Genomic DNA, 27,829 nt, shown 5'->3' on the forward strand with positions numbered 1-27,829 from the left:
TTATTAAATATAATAATAATACGATTATGATAATTGATTTTTTTATTATTCAGAAATTAAGATGATTCCGTATTTTTCGTTTATAATTTGCGTTAGGACTAATCTAATATACCTGTAATGTACTATAATTTATACAGTTATTAGTTTTTGTATGTACAATAAATTTTTATACCGTTCACTGACCACTACCAGGATATTATTGTTTCTTATATTTATTAAGTTTAAAATAAAATCTGAGGTATCGATTTGTATTCGTATTAATTGTAATCGAATTTCGTGACTTCACGACATCCTTCATATTTTATACTTAGAAATCCTGGCAAAATTAAACAGCAAATATTTAAGAAATCAAAAAAATGGATAAAATAGATGTATATTTATAGACTGCGGTGGTGTTAATTTAGATATAATATAGATGTATAACGTATAAGTTACTTAAAAATTTAACATATAAAATAAATATAATAAAATAAAACTTAAGTTCTAATAAATATTAGCGAAAAACTAGCAGAGAGGTATCATTAAATTAATCTAAATTGAATTCTTAATTTTTAATTGATACCTATGATGTTTATTGCGTTTCACTTTATAGTTTTAATGCTGAATGTATTAACAATAATAATATTACTAGGTTTTTTTTTTTATAAATAATTTTCAATTCAATTATTCTATAGTTTCTATTTAAGGTTCCCATTAAACCAATTATTTATAATCATGTAAAAATATAAATTCAATGAGTGTTTTTTTTATCAGGCCTTAGACGTTTCGTGTGAATGTGTAATTAATTATTATTATATTACTAAAAAAAAAAAAAAATCAATTATAAACTACCAGAAATTGCTGTATAAATAGTCGATCAGATTGATTACTAAAAGGTGAGATTGAAAAAAAAAAGTATTAAATATAAGTGGAAGTGTTGAGTTAACACTGTTTTTAATTAGTAATTAAAATGCAGTGGTTGGATGCATTATTTGCGACAATGGCTGTTTTTTTTATACTTTCGTTGCGGAAGACATTTGGAAGAATTGTAAAGTTGTCAGAAACAATTGTACAGCCGAACGAAAGAACATTTTAGAACTATAACTTATCATTTACAAGTATACGGTTCATTTTGATGTGAGTATATTTTTTTATAAGATTTTAGAGATTGTCTTAAGGCTAACTTAAATGAGTTAAACATTTAGGTTAAATTATATATATATTTTTTTTAACAACTTTTAACTTTATATGTTACTTTTTTATGTGTCCAATATGGTAGTGTAAAATTTTTGGTATCCAAATTGTGATATAATATGTTAAATAGGTTAAATCTATGTGTCACTATGATTTATGATGCCCTTTAAGATATTCCCTCATACTATATTTTACTCAGAATTTGAATAAGTAAGACGAAAATAAACAGGTATTTTTGTTGTTAATTATTCATTTGTAAAATTATAATTTTTAATTAGGTCAAGTCAGTAATTTTTGTATTTTAATAAAAGATAATGCATCTTTTAATGGAATTCAACCGACTTTTTAATAATTTTTCATTAATTTAAATTAGCAAGTTAAACAATAATCGGTTAAATACCTAAGATTCATCAAGTAGAAATCTACAATAAAGTTAACTAAGTATAATTCATACCATAATACAACATAAATTTAGGTAGGTACTAAATTTAATATACTTATAGTTATTACTAATTTGCATGTTTGCATTCATGAAAGCATGCGCCTTCTTGGCTTTTACAGATTCCATTCCAAATGTTTTTTTTTTTTTTTTTATCATTAATTACTCATTAGTTATTATGCGTATTTATTTAAGAGAGGTCCAAAAATGCCATACTTGGGTTTATTATATATTTTTTTAATGTTCTATGCTTTTATTATTTTGTTTTTATTGCGTATAAAAATATAATATTATGTCATGTTATTTTCAAATTTTTTTGACGAATTAAATTTTATACACTTATCTAATTTTTATTTTGGTTAAAAACAATTTTAACGATGGTATACTCTATTATATGAATAACAAGCTTAAAAAAATAAATAGATATAAACATTATATATCCTAGAAATACGTAGCCACATGGGTACAAAAATAAATAATACTAGTACTCATAAGTCATAATTGATTAATATATATATATATATATATATATATAAGAATATAATGTAACATTAAGTTCAGGTACCTACATAATATTAACAAAGGTAAAAATAACAACATCAATAAAATTAGTCATAGTTACATACAATATCATCGCAAAATATATCGTAAATATTTAAATATTTAAAAAAAATGTGTTACAAAGTATAAAGCAATTAAGTTAACTATTGGTAACAGGGTTCCTAGACTATAATTTCACTTTTTGTAGTCATATAAATTACAAACACATAATCTCTAATGTTGGTTATCATTTTAATCTTCTAGCGTTCAAAGCGATTTTACGAATATTTGCTAAACATCCAGCTGAAGCCTCCTGTACATCAGGATCTCTTGACGCAATAGTTTCCATAAGGAACTGTAATTACAACAATTAATTATACTATAATTTTTTTTTTATTCAGACGAAATAAAAATTTTCAATTGAATGCCTTCATAGCCATATTATTTTTAAAATGATTTCAAGGTTTTCACACATAACACTAGTCACTGGAGATAACCATTGATTATAAATAGTTATTATACGAGTACTAAAGTATCGCGATGAAAAGATAGACAAGAGTATGAGAATATCTTCTCCACATTGTACATAACAGGTATTTTATGATTAATGATAAATGATAAAATAACATAATATCATATATATGATATAGGTATGCAAATTGCAAATTGTGGTTGGCCGAATGACGTCTAACAAATGACGTATAAATTCAATTTATATTTCAATGTCTGTAAATGTGTATTATTATTATGGGCTATAGCCTCTATACATACCGTGCGTTAACCTAAAAGTATATAATGAATGGAGATGAGGTATTATTTTTATTTTTTTTTGAATACATATTTTTATAAATAAGATTTCAAAGATTTTTTAAGGAATACGAAAATAACATTTTTAATTAATTTACTCGAGTTTAAAAAAACTTAAAAGAAAAGATTTAAGTATTTATCTTAATATTATAAAAAGCGAGTGTACGTATCTGAAGTATAAAATAACGATTTTCCAAAAATTATTGATGGGGTCGAACGTGGATAACCGCCACGTACAGCTTTATAACACGTTAAATAATTACTCCTTGTCTAACTACTCATTTAAAATAATTAAAATACTTAAAATTAAAAAAATAAATATTTTAATTGATAAAATTGTTATAATTTTACGTCGAGAGAGAAAAAATTTAAATTATTATAATTTAAGAAAATAATGTACTTAATGGCTAATACCTATATTATCTATTATAAACATTTTAAATAATTAAACATTCATTTTTAAGTAATAAGGGCAGTAGGTAAATTAACATCCACAAAAGCATGAAATATGTAAGTTAACTGCAATATAGTCAATAGAAAATGTAACCATCGAGGTTTTCTGTTTAATTGTAGTATATATAGAATGATTCATCAAGTATTTTGATCTAATCACTTCTATTTTTCTTTCAGTAATGAATTTATTCAAATTTTGATTTTTAGAAATTTTAAGTATTTTTAAGGATTATATTTTCAAATACTTTGATTTTTTAGACCATTTAAGAAGTGTCATATCATGATAAAACAAAACACCATTTTTCAAATAAAAACTCAACTTTTTTTCTAAAAAAATAAGGAGCAGATAATTTTTTTTTATGAAAATGTTCGTAAATTCGAGTTAGTAGCCTCCAAGCTATTAAAATGTTAGTAAATACAAAATTAAATGAAAAAATTTTTGAAAATATGCTTAAGATCCTGTAAAATACACGTACTCTGTTTTTTTTTTTTAAATTAACAGTGTATTATACGTAGATTATTGTTATTATTTTTGGTATCTAATATATTGCAATGTATAGCAAAACAAATAAAACTGAAAATGTTCTATAATAATCAAATGAAAACATGCTTTTTAAGTATCGTCTTTGAACCCTCTGATATAAAAATTATTATTTATATGTAATTGCTATCGTACTGGAACGACACCACAAGATTCCATAGCCACACAATTAGCCGCGTCTCCGGATAGGCCGTATAGAGCAAATGTAACGTTTTGTCTGACTAGTTCAGAATTGGAATGTATGTATTTGGAAATGGGCAGTACTACATCAAGTCGACCAAACGTGTGACAGTTACGTTCTAATAAACAGCAAGAACCGATGGCACGAGATAAATGGGCTTGGAGGTCCGTATTGCTCTGCAAATGAAAAATTGTAGCTGACAGTATTGCAATCGATTTCGATCACGCTGCACATAGATTACAATATTACATTTTAGGTATGTATATTACCGTATGCACCAAACTAGATAACCGCTGTACAATATCGTAATCTGTGAGAATTGCCAAGTTTTCGGATTCCTTGGCTAAAATTCCAATGACAGCGCATGCGGCTGCTAACACCCTCGTATCGTGTGACTTTAATAAATCAACCAACATTACCAATCCGGTAACTAAAGAACGCATAATGTCACCAGACTCCTAATAAATAATAATAAATATGTAATAACAATTTTAAAAGTTATTAGATTATATTTCAAACTTCAATATAAACCTTTTTTTTATATACCTAGATTATATTATTTAAGCTAGAAATTATAATATTACGATATGAATATCAATATGAATTAAAACTAAAAAAGTTGTAATAATGAAGCTTTAGTGCATCATGTCGACTGCGTGACGCGTACGAACTTTAACAATACAAATCGAAAAACTCCATGTATACTCTATAAGCTGAGTTTTATTTACGGGATCTGATAAATTATTATAATGAATTGAAATTAAGTACGATATTACAGATAATATTGAAAATACATCTCCAATTTTTAAACAATTTTATTTTAAATAGGGTGTGTTAAATTTTGATAAATAATTAATTCGATGTAATAATTTTTTAACGTATTTGGATTATCATAAATATTATAAGTACCTATAACTGGCTTTAATAGTATTTTATATGACACATATGGTTTATATACTTCTTTTATTTTATTGATTAAATGAGATATATTTTATTGAATGCCGAGTACCAAAATTTGTAAACATTTTCTATATCAAATAGGTAGGTAAAAATGCTCAATTTATTGTGATACACTAGTTATAGTTTAATTTGAAGTCAATTTAAGAAAAAAATATATCTTTTAAATTTTTACTTTTAAAATGACAATATATCCATTTTATTTTATTTTCTGAAGCAGAATATTTTTCTAAGAACTATAATATATAAAATTATATAATTTTGAACGAGTTGAAAAGATGTTAATTAGTCATGTTTTGGAATACTTATAAGTTATAACTAACTGACGGCTAGCTTGAGATTAAATCTGTGTACACCAAATTATTCTAAAAATCATCATGTTTGGAATACAATATTAAAAAGCATATCGATATACATAATCATAATTTTTTTTATATGAGTATTGAATTAAAATGTTTGACAAAATTCTTTGTTGACGTAAATTATTTCGTAAACATGTAGGTTATGAGAGATTTATTAGACAGTATCCGCTGAGGATCGTTTTACATCGTTCACAGTTTCAGATTGAATTATTATTGAATTTAAATTTAAAATATCTCTTATATTTTATAGTTACAAAATCTAGTATAAACATCACTGTCCACTAGTACTTAAGTTACTTACTCACAATGACAAGGTTCACTAAATATCTACTATGTACTATTGTATTTTAGTGTTATTATTCTTATAAAATAAGACTACTGGTATGTTAATTATATTTTAACATCAATAATTAAAATAATTTATCACAAACAAAATTTAAATAATTAGTCTAATATAATTGAAGTTATATTTAAATGTATTGTAAGGAATATTTCAAAATTTAAATCCAATTAAATTTTTCGTAAAATATTAAAAAGTATTCAACTACTATGGGAAAAATAAATAGGTATTTAAAACATATAATTAACTATTGTATAATAATTGAACTTACTTTTGTATTTTTTAGTAACGTGACCAACGTATGTCCCGCTGTAGATTGAACAAGAGTGGAATCAAATTTCATCATGGACCATACTAAACGTATGCCATCATTGCTAACCACTTGTTCCATGCACAGTGGATCAGACGCACAATTGTCTATCACACGGCACACATTTACTAGAATCCTCTCATGGCCGGTATCTTGCAATAGCTTTATTATGGGTACTAAACCATCGGCTGCCCTCAGAGCGATTTTGTTGCGTCCTATTTTCGTGCACTCTGCCAAAGATGCTACGGTATTAGCGATTACCTAACAAAAGCAATTAATTTAAAATAGCCATCTACGTGTACTACGATATTTAAGATTTCCTTCTCACATCTTCACTGTCCGAGTCTAATAGTTTTACCAAAATGTGTATGCCATTTATATCTTCTAGACGTTTCACGTTGTCTGGGTTCATCAAACATTTCCATATTGCACCCGTAGCAGCTGCCATTAATTTTGTTTCACATTTGTGTGATTCCACTTTTACAATATTTACTAACGAGTTAAGTCCCCCTTGTTCTTTGATCATTTTTCTGCTCTCGGGGTCCTCGGCACACTACATTGGTTTCATGAAAGGCTTTGTTCAATACATGATTTATAAATAAAACACTCACATTGAACGTTATGGTAGCAGCGTTATTCATCATTTCAATATCTGGACTTTTCAACAGTTTTAATATATCAATCAACATACCTTGCTCTTTGATTGCTGTACGAAAAACTGGCTGTGAAAATTTAAAATTTAATTTCAAGATTAATAAAAATGAATTTGATATTACTATTTGATAAATTGTAGAATTTCTATCTACCTGTGTTGCACAATTAACGATAATTCCCATAATAGAACTGACAACATCTTCATGCACCGAGGTTAATAGCTTTGCCATTACTGGTATGATTCCAGATCGTCGCATCACATCTTTATTTTTATCTGATTTAGACATTGACCATAATGCTTTTGAACAATTACACAATAAACTAAATAACTTTTGTTGAGTTACTGGTAACATTTCACTTTCAGTTTTTAAGACTTGATGTGGAACATCCATATAGTTAACCTGCCAGAATGAATTTAAATTGAATTAATCAGATATATTTAGGTGAAAAATAAATAAATATGTTTGCATTCACCATTAATTTAATACCACCCGCTTTTCGTATGAATTTTCTCCCTTTTTTTATTTTTGCTACATTAGCTAGAGTCTCGGCTGAGAGAATTTGTAAGTCTACTGATCGATCAGACAATAATTTCACTAAAATTGGAATAGCACCTAAATTTGTCAAATTTCTCCTAGTACCCAACATGTATGACATTTCATTTAATACTGTTAGTGCACCATGCTAAAAAAATATATATTGACATTAACTTAATTTTGAATCCTAATATTTTCAATTTAATATACACTTATAATAATTATTGATACTATCCTATATGTTAAAATATTTTATTTTATTTAGATATTACATAATTATACTTCAAAGTATTAAAAAAAAATCATTTTTGTATATTTAATTTTAATAAATCATTTAATTTACTCAAATTGTTTTTATGATATGAAAACTACTTATGTTAATTGAATTACTGAACTACAATGGGCATACTTGAAGTATCAATATTTACGAATACTGAGATTATGGTGATAATTATTTATTATGTTAAGACCTTTTTTAATAATAATAATAATTTGGTTGTTGAAGTTATTAAATTTATTTAATTTTGGTTTATATTACTATTATTGTTATTATATTATGATTATTATGCAACAATTAAAGTGATTATTGTCATGGATATATACAGGTTAATTACTTTGTAAAATATATTTTAGTTACTGAATTTTATCTTGAAAATTTTAAAGTTAAAACACCATAAAAATCGATGTAATATTATTTTTTAAATAATTAATTTAAATGTTTCAATAAATACTTAATTAAAAACATGTATTTTTTTAATGTTACATAAATGTTAAAATATTTGTTACACTATAATTAAATTGTAAACAATTAATGTTCAAATGAACTATAAAACAATTTTAAATATCTATATTAATCCGTACAACATTACTCTGCATTCATTGTGGTCGGTTTCTAATAAATTGATTAAAAGCTCTGTGCCACCACAAGCAATCACAATACTTTGTGTGGATTCGTCACGTAAATTGTAGTCTACTAACGCAGCCAATGCGATTGCTGTAGCCGTTTGATTTCCTACCTTCAATCAATACATAAAACATGTTATATTAAAAAAAAAAAAACAACACTGTACAATGATAATTTAAATAATTTAATATGCTTATTGTATTGTTACTCTTATATATTTAATCAATCTCTGGATGCTTTCTATTTCAGCTGCGTCATCAGGCAACGATGTCGGATTATACCATCTGTCTTCTTCAAACTCACTCAACGTCATACTGTAACTTGAACTGTCATCTGATTGTGCAGGTTCCTCGACAATTAATGTGTATAAAGCACTAGAACCCTAGTATCCAAAAATATATGTCATGTATACATTTTAAAATTAAATGGTCAATAACTCAATGTACACATACGCATACACATATATTATATAAACCTATTGTGTTATCAGAAGTTTATTAGTAATTCAACTAATAAAAAGTTACTGTGAACATGTTAAATCTTGATTAATTATTATGTATATACATATATATATATATTATAATTCATTAAATTGCAGTGTAATTATAACGATACATAATATTATGACAAAATAGAAATGTATCATCACCGATGATGGAGTATTAGCATCTCTCCTTATCCAACATATTTCGTAGTATATATCTTAAAATGTCAATAAGACGTAGAGAAATACTATAGATATAGGAGAAATGAAGAAGTATCGGAGTGGGTGTGTATATTAAAAAAACTATACGGAAACGTCCGGAGTAAATGTATAATATTAAACAAGTTGAATAAACAAAAATAATAATCAACGTATCAAATTTTATCACTTTAGTGTAATAATTCTAACTACAGAAATGGAATAAGTTAAGTAAAAATTCGTGGGTAATTTATTTTAAGTACCTACTATATTAGTTTTAAAAAACATTTAACAATGCGAGTAACTTGTATAATATGTATGTGTGTACACTATAAATTATTCAAGGTACCTCAAAAAGTATAAACGTTTTTGAAAACATTGTTTTTTAAAGTCAGCATTAAAACAAGATTTTAACTATCTTAATCGTCATAATTTTTTAAGCTCTTTACTTTTTTAAATGATAAAAATAATACATTTTTCAAAAATTAATTTATTTCATTATTTAATGTAAAAGATGTTTTGGAAAATTTGATTCTTATTTTCCACCTTATTTTTGTCATTAAAAATGTACTGAACATTTTATACTTTTGAGTTCTTAGTATAAACTAAATTAAATTTGCTAACTTGAAATTATTACATTCAATATTGGAGATCGAAGAAATACTTCTGCACGAAATATGATAAAAGATACAATTACAAATAAAATTAATACATCATATTGTGAAGGCACGCAATAACTGAAGCAAGTTTTTATAGATTTCAAACAAGTAGTTTACGAGTTATTTATAACTTATAAATATTAAAATGTTAGATGAGTTTTAAATTCAAATCAGCACATAAAAGTTCTGCAAAATGTTGGTATAGTAATCCGTTTATTATGATTTAAAAGACTAATAATTAGCTACTTTTTCAAAATTCCTTTTCTGTACATAAAAATTCTCTGCAGTACGGGATTACATAAATATTAGATTGTGGTATTTCATTATGCAAATGATTTATTATATAATTTGATATGATTTTTGCTGACAACAATATTTATGTAGTTTTTAATACTATAACATTTTATATATTGTCAAACATACAATTAAATCGTTGATATTTCAGCTAGTAAAATATAGTATGATAATATTTAATAGTTAATACTATTAAACTAAGTAATAACTAATATTTTTATGTAGATTTATTACCTATTGTAGTAACCCGCCTATACATATTCTAAATATATAATACCGGGAAAAAGCATTAAATTGTTATATTTTATCAACTAAAGATGATCAAAAAATGTAAATTACATCACAACTATATAATTATATAAAACAGTTTAATGAATAATTTATTAAAAAATTTATATTATATTATAAGATTTACATCGCGTTTTATTTATCATAGTTATACATTAATAACAAGTTTTGTTTTTTCAAATATTATATTTGTAGGTAGGTATGTTAAAATTGTTTTGGTGTTCATATTATTTAAAAAAAAAAAGACCAGATTGTTAAAATTTTATAATCATTATAATTAAGCTTATTATTCAATAAATCAAAACTAATTTGAATTAATTATTTTATAAATGATCTATTTTATTGACAACATTACAGTGTTTGGAATGAATACATTAAATTATTACATTAGGAATTATAATGTGAATCTATTCATTTTATAAATAAATCTTAAATATTTTTATAGTAAATATTATACATTAGGCATAATACGTATTTATTTATTTATTTTTTGCTTGCAGACCATGAAGGTGTATATAAGTATAATATATTATATTTATTACACTAATTTAATAAATAGTTGACAATATTTCTTTCTCGATAAATAATACATTATAAAAAAACTACAACCAGAAAAATTTCAGATTATTTTTAATTATAAGTTTATATTTATAATTTTAATACATAATGCTAAAAAATGTTATTCAATTTTCCTCGTAAGATCTTTTTACCAAAACTTTATTTTTTTTTTATAAATATTTGAAGTTTAAATTTTGATGAAATTGGATATTACCTATATAATATAACGATTTTAGTTACTTTGTTGTAATTTAAAATATATTAATCGTATAGACTTAAAATTTTTAATTTTATGTATATTATTATTTTCCATCCCTAATTAAATTATTATAAAATATTAAAATCCATTCAAAGATTGAATATATAGATTATAAGATTATAAATATATTAATATTTATTTATATATAAGATTTATATTACAAATATATTCTTGCCACTTTATGATACGTTCATATTAACTATAAGTCAATATAAATAATATAGGAAGATTATAAATATACCTATAGGCTAGGTTACAACCATTTGATTGTATAACTATTGAAAATAGAAAAAAAAAATCGTAAAACACCAACGTTATTTTATTTGGAAACATCTAAAATGATTTGTAAATTTTATATTTTCTTAAAATATTTTAGAAGAATTTTTGGTGGTTAATTATAGAAATTTAAATGTAAAGCCACGATTTTTCACAAACAAATACTAAGATTTTTTTAAATAAATGTTAGTGATTAAAAAATATTGATTAATACAAAACTCTATGCTTGAGAGCGATTTAAAGTTTTCAAAAATTGCATTTTGACAACACGTAAGTGATTTATTAGTTAACTATTAATAAAACCATTTATTAAGACTTAAATAGTGCTCTTCAAACATAAAACACTCATTGTTTTTAAAAGTATTTATTACAACTTATGCATATTTAATTTAATATTATATTTTATATTTTATACTTATTACTATTTTCACCTTGAAGTATATTAATAAGCCTACAACTTCATAAATTGATCAAGTATAAACTTTTTAAGCAAAATAATTGTTTATAAATTATTAATGTTTTTTATTAGTAAACATAAGTACTTATATAACTACACCCCTTGCCACTCAATTATTTTTAGCTAAATTATATTATTAAATAATGGCAGCATTCTACGTTAAAAAAATTATTCTCTACGTCATAAGATATTTAAAACTAAATAAAAGTAGTTAATTTTTTTTTTATTATTAATATATTTAATTCGTTGTATTACATTAAAAATTAGCAAATGCACCTACCTCAACTAAAGTTTTATCTTCTAATATGGCATCTGTTTCGTTTCGATTTTCTTTCTCTGATTCTTCCCTTAAAGTTCCCATATTATTTGTCATTTCATTCATGATTGTTTCTTATTTGAACTGTTCAAACGTAGGTTTACTTTTTAACAGATGCAACACTAATGCAGTTAAAAGACAAATGGTTTTTGTTAACATTGCCAAATATATAATATACGATGTAGTATATAGGCCAAGTATCGACCAAACTCGGTTCATTGTTGACTACCAAATTGCAAGCGTTGATAGAAATAGTTTTTAGTTACAGTTTATATTTCCAACGAGTACATAGGTACATAGTTGTAAAGATAACGCGATATACCTATGTTGCAGCGTTTATACTATTAAAACGCATTTTGAGTGTAAATATAATTTAAAAAAAAATCCTCTAGCACAAAAAAAAAAAAACAATTATTAGCGTATGATTGTATTGTTGTTTTATTTTATTTCCTGTCCGGTACCAACTACCAATATTATCTAGTTGCACGACTATTTCGTCACAGTGACGATGACTACAAGTAACAACGACGTAGATACGAACGATTATGAACTACCGAGTACCGACAGCAGTACTAAAACTGCAATCAAATCATTCACATTCACTTGAGCGTAGTTAATATCGTATTAGGTCTCATTCATTGTTGTTGTTCGTACAATACGTCGTCTATGCTAAATGTTAAATTAAGTAATAGATTTTTAGGTGTTAACATAAAATTTATTTATCATATATTGACTTGTAAATAAAAATCCATAAGTGCGTATTTACTTAAATTGTTTATGTTGTATACAGTTGCATTAATCTTGGAGACTTGAATGCATCTTTAAAGGTAAATATTTTGAATTTTATTTTAGCAAATGCAATTAATACAAAGTATATATTGATAGATTTTTCAGTTTTTAAACTAAATTTAAATTTCAAGATATAATAAAATGTAGTATCATTCTAAGAATTTCTTTATAATAAGGAGGACTAAACATTATTATTCAGTTTCTATTGAAATATTAGATATTTGAATGAATTTTACTATTTGTAAATATTACTCACCAGTACTGTATTATTCCAAATCCATTTTAGCTATTAGTAATAAAATTCTTAACAATTTATTTAACTAATTTTATTTTATTTTTAAAAAGTATATGATTTGAGATACGATACATATATATATATATATAAAGATTCATATTATAATTATATTTTACATATTATCTTGTTAAAATATCTCTTGTTTACTTAATAACTTATTTTATACCACATTTTCTCTTACTAATGCTTCAACAATTTTAATTCCATCTATCAGTGTATATATAAATAAAAATAAATACAGTTTTTTTTTTTTTTAATACCTAATTCATACATGTAGGTATATTGTATACAATAAAATAATGTGATAGAATATTTATTTTCAAAAATGTACTTAATATTTTTACATCAAACTAGATATTATTGTTTCAAAAAAGAAATCATTATAATTTAAATTAAAGCTTTTAACTATTTTCTTCGTAATTTGTATAATTTGCATAATTTGTTGAAAGTATACATTTAATTACATTTCTGGGGAACGCGTTATTCGTACTTGTAAATTATAAACATCACATTATATTTTATGTCTATCTTGATTGTACTGAAAGCTCGAAAAAAATGTATTTTTAATTTTTTTGAAATTATTAAATGCAATAAAATCCTTGACAAATTGATCATTACAAAACTTCTACGATATAGTATTAATAAAACCGGTATCCAGATAACGATGTTTTTTAATTTTTTCTTAGTTTTCACTGTTTCCAGTTGTTAGCTGTTAGCCACTAGTTTTACCTTATAAATGCAAGACATTTTAGTTATACTTTCACATACAATAATAAAAATGTGTTCCAAGAATATAAATTATAATTTACTTAAGTTGCTTAAGTTTAAATATTCGTTGAAATACCAATATTTAGTAATTTAAAAAATTTAAATATGAAAATAAAAATTTTAGATTTAAAAAAATATGTTGTCTAACATTTTGAATTTTCTACTGGAACTTTAATATTTTAAATATAGAATTATATTGTATTTCTCAATTATTTAAAAATGATGTATCATTATCATAAATAAAATAATAAATTTATATCATTTAGTGCAAAACCTATTGAAGAAATTATTGTTATCAAAACAATCGTTAAGTTTTTTTAAATAAGTATGTTTTATATATTAATGTCGGGAAAACATTTTTTATTATTTGTATTATGTCATACATAATTATGTCTTTTACTATCATTTTAGTTTTACTTATTTAATCTACTCTACAATATGTTATATTATTAACAAAACTATTGTCTTCATATCAGCCGAGATGTAGTAAAATTTGTTATGTAGATATTATTTTAAAAATAATTTTTGTTTCTTTTTTTATTATTATTATAATATTATTTTAATTATTCTAACGTAACTATTTATATTTCATACAGTGTTTTGTAATTTTGCTATATTATTACTTATTGTTTCGTTGATTATTTTCATTAAATTTTTATGATAAACCTAACCTTAATATTAAGTTTTTTTTGTTTTTATTTTTATCATTACGTATAAATTGAAACAGAACATTTTTAGAAATCTATTTTCGATTTAGTTTTTATGCACAAATAATCTAACCTAATATAAATAAAATTATACATAAGTTAAACCCATAAAAAACCAAGCAACTAATATACCAATGTCATAGCTAGGAATTTTGTATGGAGAGGTCTAAGTCCCATTGATTATTATACTTTCACTTGGGAATTTTGTAAAATGTTTTTATAAATGAGACAAAAATATTTATATATAAAATAGTACTTACATTAATAAAGTATTATAATATTATAATATAGAATAAAATAAAAATAGTCAATAAGGGTGGTTATAGTCTCCTTAGGCTTCTCCTTCGGCCATGATTTTGTTTGTATTTAATCTAATATATAATCAAAAAATAGTTAACCATGACAGAAAAGAAGTAATAATCAAAAGTTCTCATCTAATATAGTAATAGCTTTCAAATATTTAATTTAAAAAACAAATAATTAATCAAGTCTTACAAAGAAAAATGCAATATTTATGCATTATAATGTATATTTTAATTAAACAAATATAAGTTAGAACTGAAAAATGCATTGTAAATTATTTACCTATATAAAATTTAAATAATAAAATATTTTCAATTGCCATGTTAAGTGTTAAGATTATTTTTATCTTTAAGAAAATAAACTTTAAAATATAATTAAAGAAAAAGTAACAAGAAAATTAATAATTGAGTTTGTTTTAATTAAAACTACCTTATAGATAACAAAAACATAAAATATTCTTACTTTATCAATAGGTAGGTAAATAAGCAATACTGACAAGTGATTTATTGTACAGTGGAAAATGTAAAATTATAAATTTTTTTCCCGTTCTTACTACTTTTATGGGCTATACAACTATCAGGGCCATAATCAGCTTTGGCGAACTTCGGACAAACTAAATCTTTCACGCAACCATATAATTTTTAGGATTAGGCCTGATTTTTAAAAGAAAAATTTTTCTTATTTGATACAAAAACTAATAATTAATTTATATAATATACTTAAAAACGTGGATACAATATTAACAATTAAGCAAGTTCTGAATGGTGGTTTGGGTCGGTTACCTGAGTACAGCTGGGACTCATTAGGATTTTAAATTTTTCAAATTTTTTTATTAGCACGGGCCTCGGACAAACAACCCAAAATAATCGATTAGAGTATGGTCCTGACGGATATACAAGTACAACTAAAATTGTTAATAAGAAACATTAAACTTAAAATATAGACTAAAGTGGTATAGACTAAAATAGTAAATTGTACATTAATATTTAATAATCTAAATTAAAATTATTATAATGCTAGTAGAACAAATTAATATTAAGAGTTAATCGATTTAAACAACGATAAAAGTACATCGGATAAATTGAAGTAAATTTACTTTTACTTAATAAATTCACTGAGCTCACGGCTATCATAACTGGTTTTAATATACATTAAATCATTTATCTATATCTATTTTATAAATCGTTTGAAAAAACACCAATTATATATTAATTATTATCTACATTCAAATTAATTAATTTTCATGTCAATTTGATTTAGAATGGTAATAAAAGTATTTTAAATATTAACTTTGTCTTTTTATTTTATTTTATTTTTTTAAATATTATTTAAGACAAATTGTATTGTTGTAACAATAATGAGTAGATTAGGTCAAGTTTGGTTAAATATTTTAGACTATTAACTTATGATCTATTTTGCGTACAGGAAATATCGAATTTTATAATTCAATACTATAGTAATTTAGAAAAAAAATTAACCAAATAATTTGATTTTAATTGAAATATATTGAAATTTTTGACCAAGTAGTTTTTATACTTGTCTTGTTAAAAATGTTTATATTGATAATAAAAATTATAAAGAAGTTATTTAATAATTTAAATAAAATTAATTTATTGATTGTTATTTAACATCTGATCTCAATGTACTATTTATTATTGGATGCGGGATATATTATAATTAAACCAATAGAATTATCACTACTTTATTAGAATATAAAATACATAGGAAGCAAGGTAACTGTTAATTAATATTATGTATTTTTTTTATTAAGCTATGCATTATAATTTAAATATATTAAACAAAAATATTAAGCAATTATGTCGAGATATATGAATAGTTATGAAATTCAATAATACAATTTTATAAAAACCAAATCGTCAAACCTTGATTATAGCCTTTAAGTTTTTTTTTTGCAAAAATATTATGATTGAAGGACTTATCATGGTGGATTAATTATTGAATATAATACGCATAAACACAGTTGTAGTTGAATTAATATTTGAGTGTATTTATAGTTAATACTATATTAGTTTGGTCATAATTATTATATGAAATAATATACATAAATCATCGAAAATTTGATAATATCACTTTTATGTATTACAATAATTACATTAGATCCCTATAGTTATACATTTATATGTTATAATTAAACTATATAGGTATGAATAAATTTTAAGTTGGTAAAAAATATCCATAAATAATATCATTTAATGTTTATAATTTAGTCCTGAAAATTGAAAAAATTACCACTAAATCTAAAATTATCAATAGTGTAATTAATTATTATTAAGTAAAAAAAAAAAAAAAAATAAAACATACTTGGATAAGTACTTAATTCTATATGTTAGACAGTTTTGTAATAACTGTACTTTTATTACGGCTGCGTACAAGTTGATTCCCGGGTCATTATATATTTTTTTCAATATTTATTCAAATATTCAGCCTATTAGCGTAACCCAAGGGTCAAAATCACTACGAGAAGGTTGGCTGACAATTTTATTAAAATTGTTGTTCTTTAAGTTTTTCATATTTTTATTTATTAGTTATTTATTGTATTAAATCATATTTATCATTTATTAAAAAAAAATTAGTAATTTGGTAAAAATGTATAACACATTGTTTTTAAAAATTGGTATCTGATTATGAGATTACCAGCAATAGCGGATTTAGGGGAGAAGGTGCTTATTGGGAGCTAAAGCACTCACTGTTCCACGTATTTTTGTTAAAAATTACTAATAATTAGCCGAGTGGCGAATTTTTGGAACGAATAACCAAAACAAAAAATTACATTACAGAACATTGTATTGTTAGGTAGGTACCTATTGGCTAATTATTAAAAAATAATTCATGTTAAATTGCAGCTTATACTTTTTATATTACTTAATTATGTTATAAATCTAAAATACATGCACAATGCAAGACTGTATTCCCTTACTGTTTAAGAACTAAATTATTAATTCCCTTCAAAATTTTACATAGTAAGTACTTAAGGACTATTGTTAACGAAATAGCACCCACCATAAAAATTCCTAGATCCGCCACTGATAACCAGTATACCGCGATATCACTTCTCTTAAAAAATTGTTTTCTTTTGGTTTTTCTTAGATTTCTTCGTCCTATTGCTCCTGCATTTTATATTGATATACAACAATAGCGAATCAACTCATACATACCTAATAATGAACCAGGAATCAACTCTTACATAAAGTAGGTCTTGGAAATCAACTCACTCACACCGGCACTTTTAAATTTTATACTTATTATACATTATGAATTTAAATATAGAGGAAATATTATATGAATTATATGCACTTTATATTATATTTAGATATTCAAAATTAGTTTAAATTTATATTTTACTTTATATTAATTTAAACAAAATATGATAAACTGAAAGAATTTTTTTTTCAAAACAATTTTCCAGTATTTTAACATATTAAAAAAATCATAACTATTGTTTTACATTACGTAGGTAATATGCTTCTGTGAATATTATTTAGGCTGTTATTGTAAATTATAATTTTTATTGGTATTAGTTTTTATAATAGTTAATATTTTAATTGCTAACAATTTCTCTAACATAAGTTATGTGGGTAGATTATACAGTACCTAGTTCTTAAAAGTTTTTACTAAAAACAAAATGACTCGTTTTGTTTTTATATTAAGTATTTTTATGCATAAAATCTTTTGTTTACATTATAAAACCATAAAATTATCAAACAGACAATGAGCGTGCAACTTACGGGTTTGTCTCAAGTATGGTTTCATCTTTCATATAATAATCTCAGTTTTTATAATTTTATCCCATTAGTAGTTAAAATAGTTTGAATGTTTGCTTAATGAGGTGTATCTATTTTAAAAATATTATGGCAATATTTTAAATAAACTCATCTACGTTTTTATTTATAATTTAAAAATATAAATAATTAAATTATAGTTGATATAAAAATTGTTAATTTAGATTTAAGATCTTTAAAATATATTATTACGTCATATTATACAGTTTAGCAGTTATACAACTATTCCATGTATCTACAATATCATTGGAGAAAAAATGATTTGATTACGGTTATCATTTACCACCAATCTAAATCTAAAATCCTATTGAAACTATTTATATTATTTTATAAAGTTGCTTAATCATTGCAGCTGTAATTAGTCTGATTATGATTTGCGTTTTAATTTCTCAAGCTTACACATGGCTTAAATGCGTAATGGCAATGGCTAGTGAGTATACAACTTAAGTATATTTAAATTTTAACTTCAACGCGTAATAGAATTTAAACGATAATTGTTTCTATTAATTGCTGTTAGAGTAAACAACAATGTGTAATACATACCGATTTACTGTGAGATATTGTGACAGCTGACAGGTACATATTATTCGGCCTTGAAAATATGTTCTACTTGTCTGTGCCTACTCTGTATAGTCTGTACATCACGAGTACCAAGCGGTTAAACATTCTCCACGTTGCATCCTTTAACACTTTTTACACTTCAAGAAAAAAAGATAAATGTACTCTATGTGTATGTTATGTGACTAACCAAATATAGTAAGTAGGTATATATAGTTTTTAATCAGAAAAAATTCTATACAAATTGGTTATCAACAAAATACAATAAAATATTGATTTAATATATTATACCATAATAATATGGACCAAATTATAGACACATTTAAAATAAAATGTTGTTAAATAATAACTAGTAAGTATATAATAAGCTTTATTCCATTGCATAACAAATTATAGCAAAAAAATAAAAATAATTTAAACAAGCAATTAATTAATTTAACACGTACTTTTTAAAAAAGGCAAAAATGTGAAGGTTTCTTGATTTAGAATTATAATGACATAATTATCGTTGGTTAGTTAATAAATTGAAAACAATTTCCCTACACGGGCTACACTTACAATGATATTTACAATAAAATATTACAGAAGTGCAAAAAAAAAAAAATTAATAATAAACCATAACTAATATATAACCATATAGGCAAAGCCTGATAAAAATACATTACTTTCCGGTCATCAATAAGAATAAAAGTGGCCATAACCTCCATATTTAGAGTAGAAAAACTTCAAGGTTCGATAATATTATTCGTTGAACTAAGGACCTCGGAAGTACCAAAATATGTGTTTGAAACTTCACGGTGAATCTACAGCTTAATATTATAATAAAGGTACAACGTTAATTGTGACGTTTCTATGATTGTGTACCTTGAGACAAACAAATAACAATAGTCGAAATATAACGTAGCTTTGAGCAATGCATTATATAATATAATTTATTAGATGAGTCTGAAAATTTTAATTAGGTATACAGATATTCATAAATGATTGAAGAATAATAATTATAGTCATAATAATACATTAATAATATAATAACTATAACAATAGAATTTGAGTTATTGTTTTAATTTGTCCGTAAAAATATCTCTAAAAATCAAAATATTACGACATTAATTTAATATAGTAGACTTACTACTATTATACCACTGTCTAGTTTTATTTTATTTAGTTCGTACTGAGGAAAATGTCAACATCTATTAAATACCTAGGGATGTTGAAGAGCTGTAATAAAATTTCAATAAAATTTTATAATGCTTTCAGTAGTCCGTAGATTATTAATGTATTATGTACAACGTAACTATGTATTAAAATTATCATTCGTATAATAATTGCTGTAAAGGTTTAAAATATTATAAGCCCACGTTTTAATTTAGCCCCCCCCCCAAAAAAAAAAAAAAAAAAAAAAATTAAAAAAATGTCTGTAGACTTTAGGCAATGACATTGACATTAATACATAACTTAAGTACATCATCCAAACGCACAAATCTCAAAATATTTGAATAATTGCCTTTTATAACTGAACTAAAATATATTAAAAGCTTTTGAATTTAAATTTTTTATCATTAAAATAACATTTTATGTCGAACCAATTAAAAATATTTAATACTTAGAACATTTTGTTGAATTACATATAAATACGTCGTAGGTACAGCTACTCATTAAAAATGTATAATAGTGTATAAGAATATTTTTTAGAAATATATTTACAAGTATATGATTATTTTTTTTTTTAATCAATAAAAATTATTCTATCACATGGTCAAATTTTAACTTTAAATAAATATTTACATTCAATAAAAAAATTATCATTATTTATACCTACATAATGTTAATAAAATTAGGTGCATACTGTAAATCTGACAAAACCACTTTTTTAAAACGGTAAACTTAAGAGTGATGAGTTATAAGTTAATGATTTTTATTTTATCATAACTACTATGTATAATTCCGAGTATAGAATAGTACAATACGACTACAGTGACAAACTATAAACAATATATAGTAATTTTGTGCTTCATGTAAATCTACCTTCAAGTAACTATTTCACGACTATTTCATGTTAAACCAATTTCAAATAGACAAAAAATAAATAAATTAATTAAACGTGATCAAAAGTTATTATATTAATTAGTTATTATTTTATTACATAACAAACGATTATAATTATTACACATAGCAATATATTATTAAATTTAAATTTTATAATTTTCTAAAGACAGAAAAAGTTGAAATGTCTATCATGGAGATCTGCGGTTTAATTGATATAAAAGTTCCAGCTAAAGGTAGAAAATTCGGTTCATGGAAGGTATGTCTTTATTTTACCATATTATTGCTTTATTATATTAATTTTAAAATTTTAATAATACAAATATAATTCAATACTAATTTTGTAAGACATTTTTTACTAAATGTTCAATAGTTAAATACGATTAAATAACTTTCACACATTTTAACTCAAATTTAGTAGTAATAATAATAATAGATACACAAATATTTCTAACAACAACAAATAGAACATTTAATAGTTAGTTCTTAATTATGTATATTGATAAATGTTAACAGGCATGGAAAAACCAATGGTGTGAAATACTCAAAAACGAAAATCGTATAATCATCAACATAGGACATAGTAAAGGAAACGTCACATCGTGTTTAACAGTTCCTAACAATGCAATCATCTATAGAATTAAATCCAGGTCGATAAACTGAAGTATAATATTTGAATATTATTAAAAATATGTATAGATATTATATTTATGAATTTATGATACATAAGTAAATAATATGTGTAATAATATATAACATACATTTACGTATATTATATACATACAATAAGTGAATAATACGATATTGTATGGTTATAATTCTAATAATTTTAAATTTTAGGTTGTAAGAATTGAATTAAGAAAAAAACTTAAAAATTAAAAATGTGTGTTTATATATATATATATATATATATATACACGATATGTAGAATTATTATAATAACATCAAAATTATGTATACAACTATATTTTATAATATTACTCATTTTTTCGGTATTTGATGTATGTAATTCGATCTTAGATTAATAAATTGTTATAAGTTTAAAATCATTCTAAAATATTATAAAAACATTGATAGGCATAGGTATAATTAATATTTTTATTTTTTCATTAATATAGGACTAAAGCCTACGGTTTTGGAATATTTAATGCAGGACAAAAGGAACAACAACCATGTATCTTTCTTGCTGGAAAATCAGAAACAGAGTCACAAAAATGGATGAAATGTATAAGAGATGTTTTAAAACCACCGACACATATAAGTACGAATTGTAATTAATTATCTGTATTACATATTTTAACATCATTTTATATAATAAAATTACTAAATTGACATCGTTAATATCAATTTATCAAGTATATAACAAGACAACTAAATATTATAAATATGTATAATTATATTTTTATAATATAATATTGCTGATAGTTATCTGATAATTTTTTACAGTTAATTATCTAATAATTATAAAATATTTGGTTATCAAATAATTGTTTTATTAATTTTTTTATTTATAACAGTTTAATAAATTATATAAGCATATTAGTTATGTTAATATATTTTTTAATTAATAAATGGTAAGTAGGTTATAGTAATAGTCAGTGACATACTGATTCAATTAAATTTAATAATATAATACGATGCATACCGACACAACATTATAGATACATACAGCAAAATTTTTCATAAAATGAGTTTATTGCAATTTGTAGGAGGTATATATATTACCATACAATAGTTTTTTTTTTTTGTTTAATCAAACTATTTTAATGTAAATTTTGACATTTTGAGAGTTACAAAAATCTCAAATAAAATGTTGTATAAATCGTAAATTTATGACTAACCGGTAAGAATTTAATAAAAAAATATTTGTAGTAATCTCCCAAGTTAAATGTTATTAAAGTAATTCATACATTTATTTGAATAAGATAATTATAAAATTATTCAATACATTAATAGGTTAGTACTTAAATCTTTTTTCCAATAATGATAAGTAATTTTAATGAATTATTAACGAGGACAAGAAAATACAACTATTTAGATAAATTATAAAATTATAAGAACAGTAATAATTTAAAATAACAATATTATAGTAATAGTTACATGCAATAACGTCGTGCAAATTGTATCAATTAAGACAAATATTGAAATTACTCACCCACTCATACATAAAACTAAAACCTATCTATATTTATTTATTTATTTTTTACTATGGAATGAATATTGATAATTTTTACAATAACAATTTATATTACTCGTATAATATTATCGGGTATTACAATATATGATTTATTACTTAACCGAAAAAAAAATACTTTACATAATATATATATAATATTATGTGATCTTTGCAACTTTCTAGCTATATTACATACCTATAAAAATACAACACACGTTTTTTTTTTACTTATGTACTAACTCCCAGAGTAAATTAGTAAAATTTAATTTGTATAATGCTAATTTATTGCACTCAATTAAAATCAATAAATTGTTTAATCAATAACGGTAGTTAAACATAAAAATATTTTTATATTCAAGAGTACTACATGCCCACCTAAAATAATTTGCAGCAATTTCTCTAAAAAAAATATATGTTCATGACGCCACCAGAGAGATATCTCTCTTAAAATTTGAATATACGAATAAGCTATTTGATGCTACCATACTGTCAATTTAAACAAATAATAATTAAGACCACGTAAATCTGTTATTTATATCGTTCACATATATTAGAAATTTATAAAAATAAGCTCATTAATATATCACATAAATAAATAATAAAACTTTATCTATTTCAGAGACAAAAAACGAGTACACTGTATCGATAATTGACAACGATCATTCTAAAGCAGCTGGTTTAACCGGTCTTTATGGTACTTTATCTGTAAAATCAGAAGAAATATTGGTAACAGACCCTCACACTGGCAAAATCAAAGTAACACTCCATTGGACACAAATACAATGTAGTTACTTACCTTTGCCGGCTATATCTGACGACTTGCACAGGGTTTGCACAATACGTACAAACAGGTAATACTACACACCTTTAAATATATTTGTAGGTGCAAACAGATGCTACGTATTTTCAGGGGGGTGTACTTAAGTCCCCTTTACTCACTCACACAGTTACAACCGGGAAATGTGCTGCGCGGCAAATGACGATACTTATATCCTATGTTATGAAACTGCTTACAAGACATATGAAGAGTGAATGTGTCAAACGTTCCATGTGCCAAAAAATAATTTTTTCAGGAAACACAAATAACAATATAACATTCAATGTAATATATAATAATGAAGTGTAAAAATATATGTTATATACTTACACAAAATTTATAGCCTAATTAAATTCCATTATTATATTTATCATTTCATATTAGTTAAAATTAAACATTTGCTAATAACAGTTCCAAGTGCCAAACCGTATAATATTAAAACTCTAAGTGCGAAGTGGAGTGATTATTGTTCCAAGTAACAATATTTTATTGGAAATAGCAGAAAATTATTTTTTATTATATTAATATAACAAAATTACAACTTTAACGCGAAATAAACATATTTTCTTCATTAGTTCATTTAAAATGCAAAACAAATATTACTTTTTTAATTATCACATAATATTATTATCTAAAAGATGTACGTAATAACGTTTACACGAGCGGTTTTGTTGAATTTTCTTTCGCATTTATGGTTACAGTAAGTTCAAGGCGGGTGATGGTGATTTGGAACTGTATTGCACCGAAGCTGACGAGTTGCACAATGAACTGCTTTCGTGCCCGCGACCGTTGCCCAGAATTGCCACTACGCCGTTGCCCCCGACGCCCAAAGACAAACAGACGCGTTACGATCACTGGACCTCGGCCGATTCGCCTTCGACGACGCCGCCCCGGCGTCTGCTGGAGTCTAGACGAATGAGTAGGAGCGAAGGCGATCTCAAGAAATTTGCCATGCAACAGTCTACACCTACGCTACGGTCTGCTGGGTCACAACAACATCTTGTACTCATGCCCCGATTCAACGATTTGAGGCAAAAGGTACCTAGGTGTACTTAACGTTTTGTAATCATTTACCAGCAATGCTCTGGATTTTATTGATAGTAATAATAAAAATAATACAAAGAATTTAAAGTTCCAAATAAGTGTGGTAATATTCGGTAGGTACTTGTTGAAAAGTACGAGATCAAAGTTTTGAGTATGTTTGAAATGAGTACAAATACAACGCGGTTTCAAAAAATGGGCGATTGTAAACTCTCCCGATGGTACACTCTCCCGGGTCTACTCCAGTACTACCTGATGGAAACGTGTAAACTCTCCCGGATTTATTCCTGTACTACCTAACAGAAACATGTAAACTCTCCCGGGTTTAGTAAAAATCATAAAGTAAATTTAATATACATTTAAGTTGCGTTTAAAAATAGTCAATCATATATAATAATAATAATAATAATAACAATATAAATTAATATCTTTAGCTGCTACGAACATGATAATTATAGTCAAAATACAATAAAAAATAAAATTTCAAAAAATTCAATATACATTTAAGTTTCTTTTAAAAATAGTCAATAATAATAATAATAATAATAAAAGTTACAAATACAAAACATACGTAAAAATGTTAAAACCATTGTTTTTGATAATAAGAACATATAGATTTTAAAAAAGTTAGAGAATCTATTTTTTTTCTTTATAATCTAATATTTTTTGGGATTTTTGAGTTTACCACCGCCCACTAGTTTCTTCCCAATGCGTAGGTAATAAATGTACGAATGTCATGGTTCCTAATTCTTAAACGATTCAAAAATTGTACATATATTATATATAAGTATTATACTTATTTATTATAATATTATTGATAATTATAATTTTTATTGTATTACCAACAATAAGATATTAGCTCTTTTTTAAATTTTTTAGAGTTCGTCACATTTCCTGTTGACTAGCGTTGGATTATTGTTGGCCACACCTGGTTACAGTGAGCCCAACTCGATGCAAGATTTAAGGCAGATCGACCAACACCTGCTCAGTAAACGTTTACAAGGCATAGTAGATGAAGAAATCGTATGCGTCGAAGGGAAGAGCGAGGAAGACGAGGATTACGAAGATATGTTGCATACGAATATCGAACAGACAAACGATGCACCGCCACCATTACCGCCGAGACAGTTGAAGTATAAAACCATATAAATCAATAATAGTGTTATATTTTATTATTATTATCATCATCATCATTATCATCAATCATGCCTAGTTTAAAAAGGTCATGGGCTTATATTATTACATTTATACGCATACAACGGTCAACAGATGATCTATTTTGATGATTATAATAATATTTTAGTTATTTGTAATTTTTTTGGCTAATACCAAAATATGGTTATCAAAATTACCTCAGTGGCTTTATTGGTTCTTGTACAATAAGTAGTAATTACCTATCTTTTTCAATTCACCCCTGAGCCGAATATAATGGATATTATACTTGATTTTAATTAATCAATCACAATATTATACAACGTAATTTAAATGGTTATTATCATTATTGTTAAATCAACAGACAAGGTATACAACAATTTATTAATACTTGCAAACTTGTATGATGGTTGAGTGTAAACGCTAATGAAACATTACGAGTTTAGCTATCTAATTGAAGAAAGTTCGTTTCAAATCACATCGATAATTTTATTTTATGTTTTAAATTACCCATTTAAATTTAGATTGAGCTTCAAATGAAGTTTGCATTTCATTTAAACTCCAAAGCCTGAACAAATGGTAATACTAATATGCATAGTACTATTAATACTTGATCATCTTATGCCGAAATTAATTCGACAACAGTTAGGTAGGACTATATTATTAAAATATTGTCTCAAATTTAACTAATTTAGTTCATATTTTGATAAAACCTCTCCAAACAAGAACCAATTTGGTAATTATTTTCTTTATTCTTGTATTGAAAAAAAAAAATGATTTAATTTAGTTTGAAGTACTTACCTATTTAATATGATAGTATTTTCACTAATATTATAATTACATAATATTTAATCATTTTTTTTTTTTAAATACAAAAATCGACTAGCAAAATTAGCTTTGGAAAAACAAATTCTTGAGTATATAATATATTATATAAATTGTATTATTTTATCTACACTTTTTTCTGATGTTATACAGATATGTCACCATGGCCAATCTAGGAGGAAATAATAAATTATATATTTCTGGACCAGTACCTATATGATATACCTATCTAAATATATTTATATATAGACAGATGGGATACTACTTATGTATATAAATACAAATAAATATATCATATAATATAATAAACAAGTTTATAAATCATAAGGAACATTTTACGGACACCATCGTCGTTTGGCTGTTTGACGATAAATCTAAACAACGTGGCTGAACAATCGATCACCACTTATTCAGATACTCAACAAATCATGTGGCTCAAGGAAAGTTTGGGTGAGTTACTGTTGGACGTCGATTGAAAATAATCTTGATGATTCGAATATGAGACGTATAATGTGCGTGACTGTCACAATTGAACAGAGTGTAGTTTAACATTCTAACTATTTTGTATA

The 27,829-nt window shown here is 24.3% G+C and overlaps 2 protein-coding genes across 3 annotated transcripts; one reads left to right on the forward strand and one right to left on the reverse strand.

Annotated features, from left to right (window-relative positions):
- Positions 1 to 2,195: 2,195 nt before the first annotated feature.
- LOC112603642 (armadillo repeat-containing protein gudu-like) lies at positions 2,196 to 19,410 on the reverse strand. Of its 2 annotated transcripts, XM_025352326.1 has the most exons (12): positions 19,192 to 19,410; positions 11,951 to 12,070; positions 8,406 to 8,579; positions 8,163 to 8,309; positions 7,232 to 7,441; positions 6,910 to 7,158; positions 6,715 to 6,825; positions 6,432 to 6,656; positions 6,065 to 6,364; positions 4,404 to 4,592; positions 4,089 to 4,310; positions 2,196 to 2,507 (listed from the first exon to the last, which is right to left on the reverse strand). In XM_025352326.1, exons 2-12 carry the CDS (start codon positions 12,050 to 12,052, stop codon positions 2,400 to 2,402), a joined length of 2,037 nt encoding a protein of 678 aa, XP_025208111.1. In that variant the 5' UTR covers positions 12,053 to 12,070; positions 19,192 to 19,410; the 3' UTR covers positions 2,196 to 2,399. The 2 variants fall into 2 exon arrangements, with proteins under 2 accessions (XP_025208111.1, XP_025208110.1); XM_025352325.1 differs by lacking the exon at positions 19,192 to 19,410 and having other exon boundaries at positions 11,951 to 12,179.
- Positions 12,525 to 27,514, forward strand: LOC112603643. Its single transcript, XM_025352327.1, has 8 exons — positions 12,525 to 12,813; positions 21,419 to 21,508; positions 21,766 to 21,899; positions 22,368 to 22,510; positions 24,045 to 24,276; positions 24,944 to 25,280; positions 26,163 to 26,416; positions 27,414 to 27,514. Exons 2-8 carry the CDS (start codon positions 21,434 to 21,436, stop codon positions 27,478 to 27,480), a joined length of 1,242 nt encoding a protein of 413 aa, XP_025208112.1. The 5' UTR covers positions 12,525 to 12,813; positions 21,419 to 21,433; the 3' UTR covers positions 27,481 to 27,514.
- Positions 27,515 to 27,829: the final 315 nt, after the last annotated feature.

This window comes from Melanaphis sacchari, unplaced genomic scaffold, assembly GCF_002803265.2.
Source record: "Melanaphis sacchari strain LSU unplaced genomic scaffold, SCAv2.0 Contig10_pilon_pilon, whole genome shotgun sequence".
NCBI classification, from domain to species: domain Eukaryota; kingdom Metazoa; phylum Arthropoda; class Insecta; order Hemiptera; family Aphididae; genus Melanaphis; species Melanaphis sacchari.

Bases quoted from the DNA above. Each gene is read 5' to 3' on its own strand.
- LOC112603642 (XM_025352326.1), bottom strand. From the start codon at position 12,052: ATGAATGAAATGACAAATAATATGGGAACTTTAAGGGAAGAATCAGAG. The intron at 6,826-6,909 runs GTAGATAGAAAT...AAATTTTCACAG, and splicing joins TCGTTAATTGTGCAACACAG to CCAGTTTTTCGTACAGCAAT. The intron at 4,593-6,064 runs GTAAGTTCAATT...ATTATTTATTAG, and splicing joins CGTTACTAAAAAATACAAAA to GAGTCTGGTGACATTATGCG.
- LOC112603643 (XM_025352327.1), top strand. From the start codon at position 21,434: ATGTCTATCATGGAGATCTGCGGTTTAATTGATATAAAAGTTCCAGCT. The intron at 24,277-24,943 runs GTAATACTACAC...TTATGGTTACAG, and splicing joins TGCACAATACGTACAAACAG to TAAGTTCAAGGCGGGTGATG. The intron at 26,417-27,413 runs GTATAAAACCAT...GATGTTATACAG, and splicing joins TTACCGCCGAGACAGTTGAA to ATATGTCACCATGGCCAATC.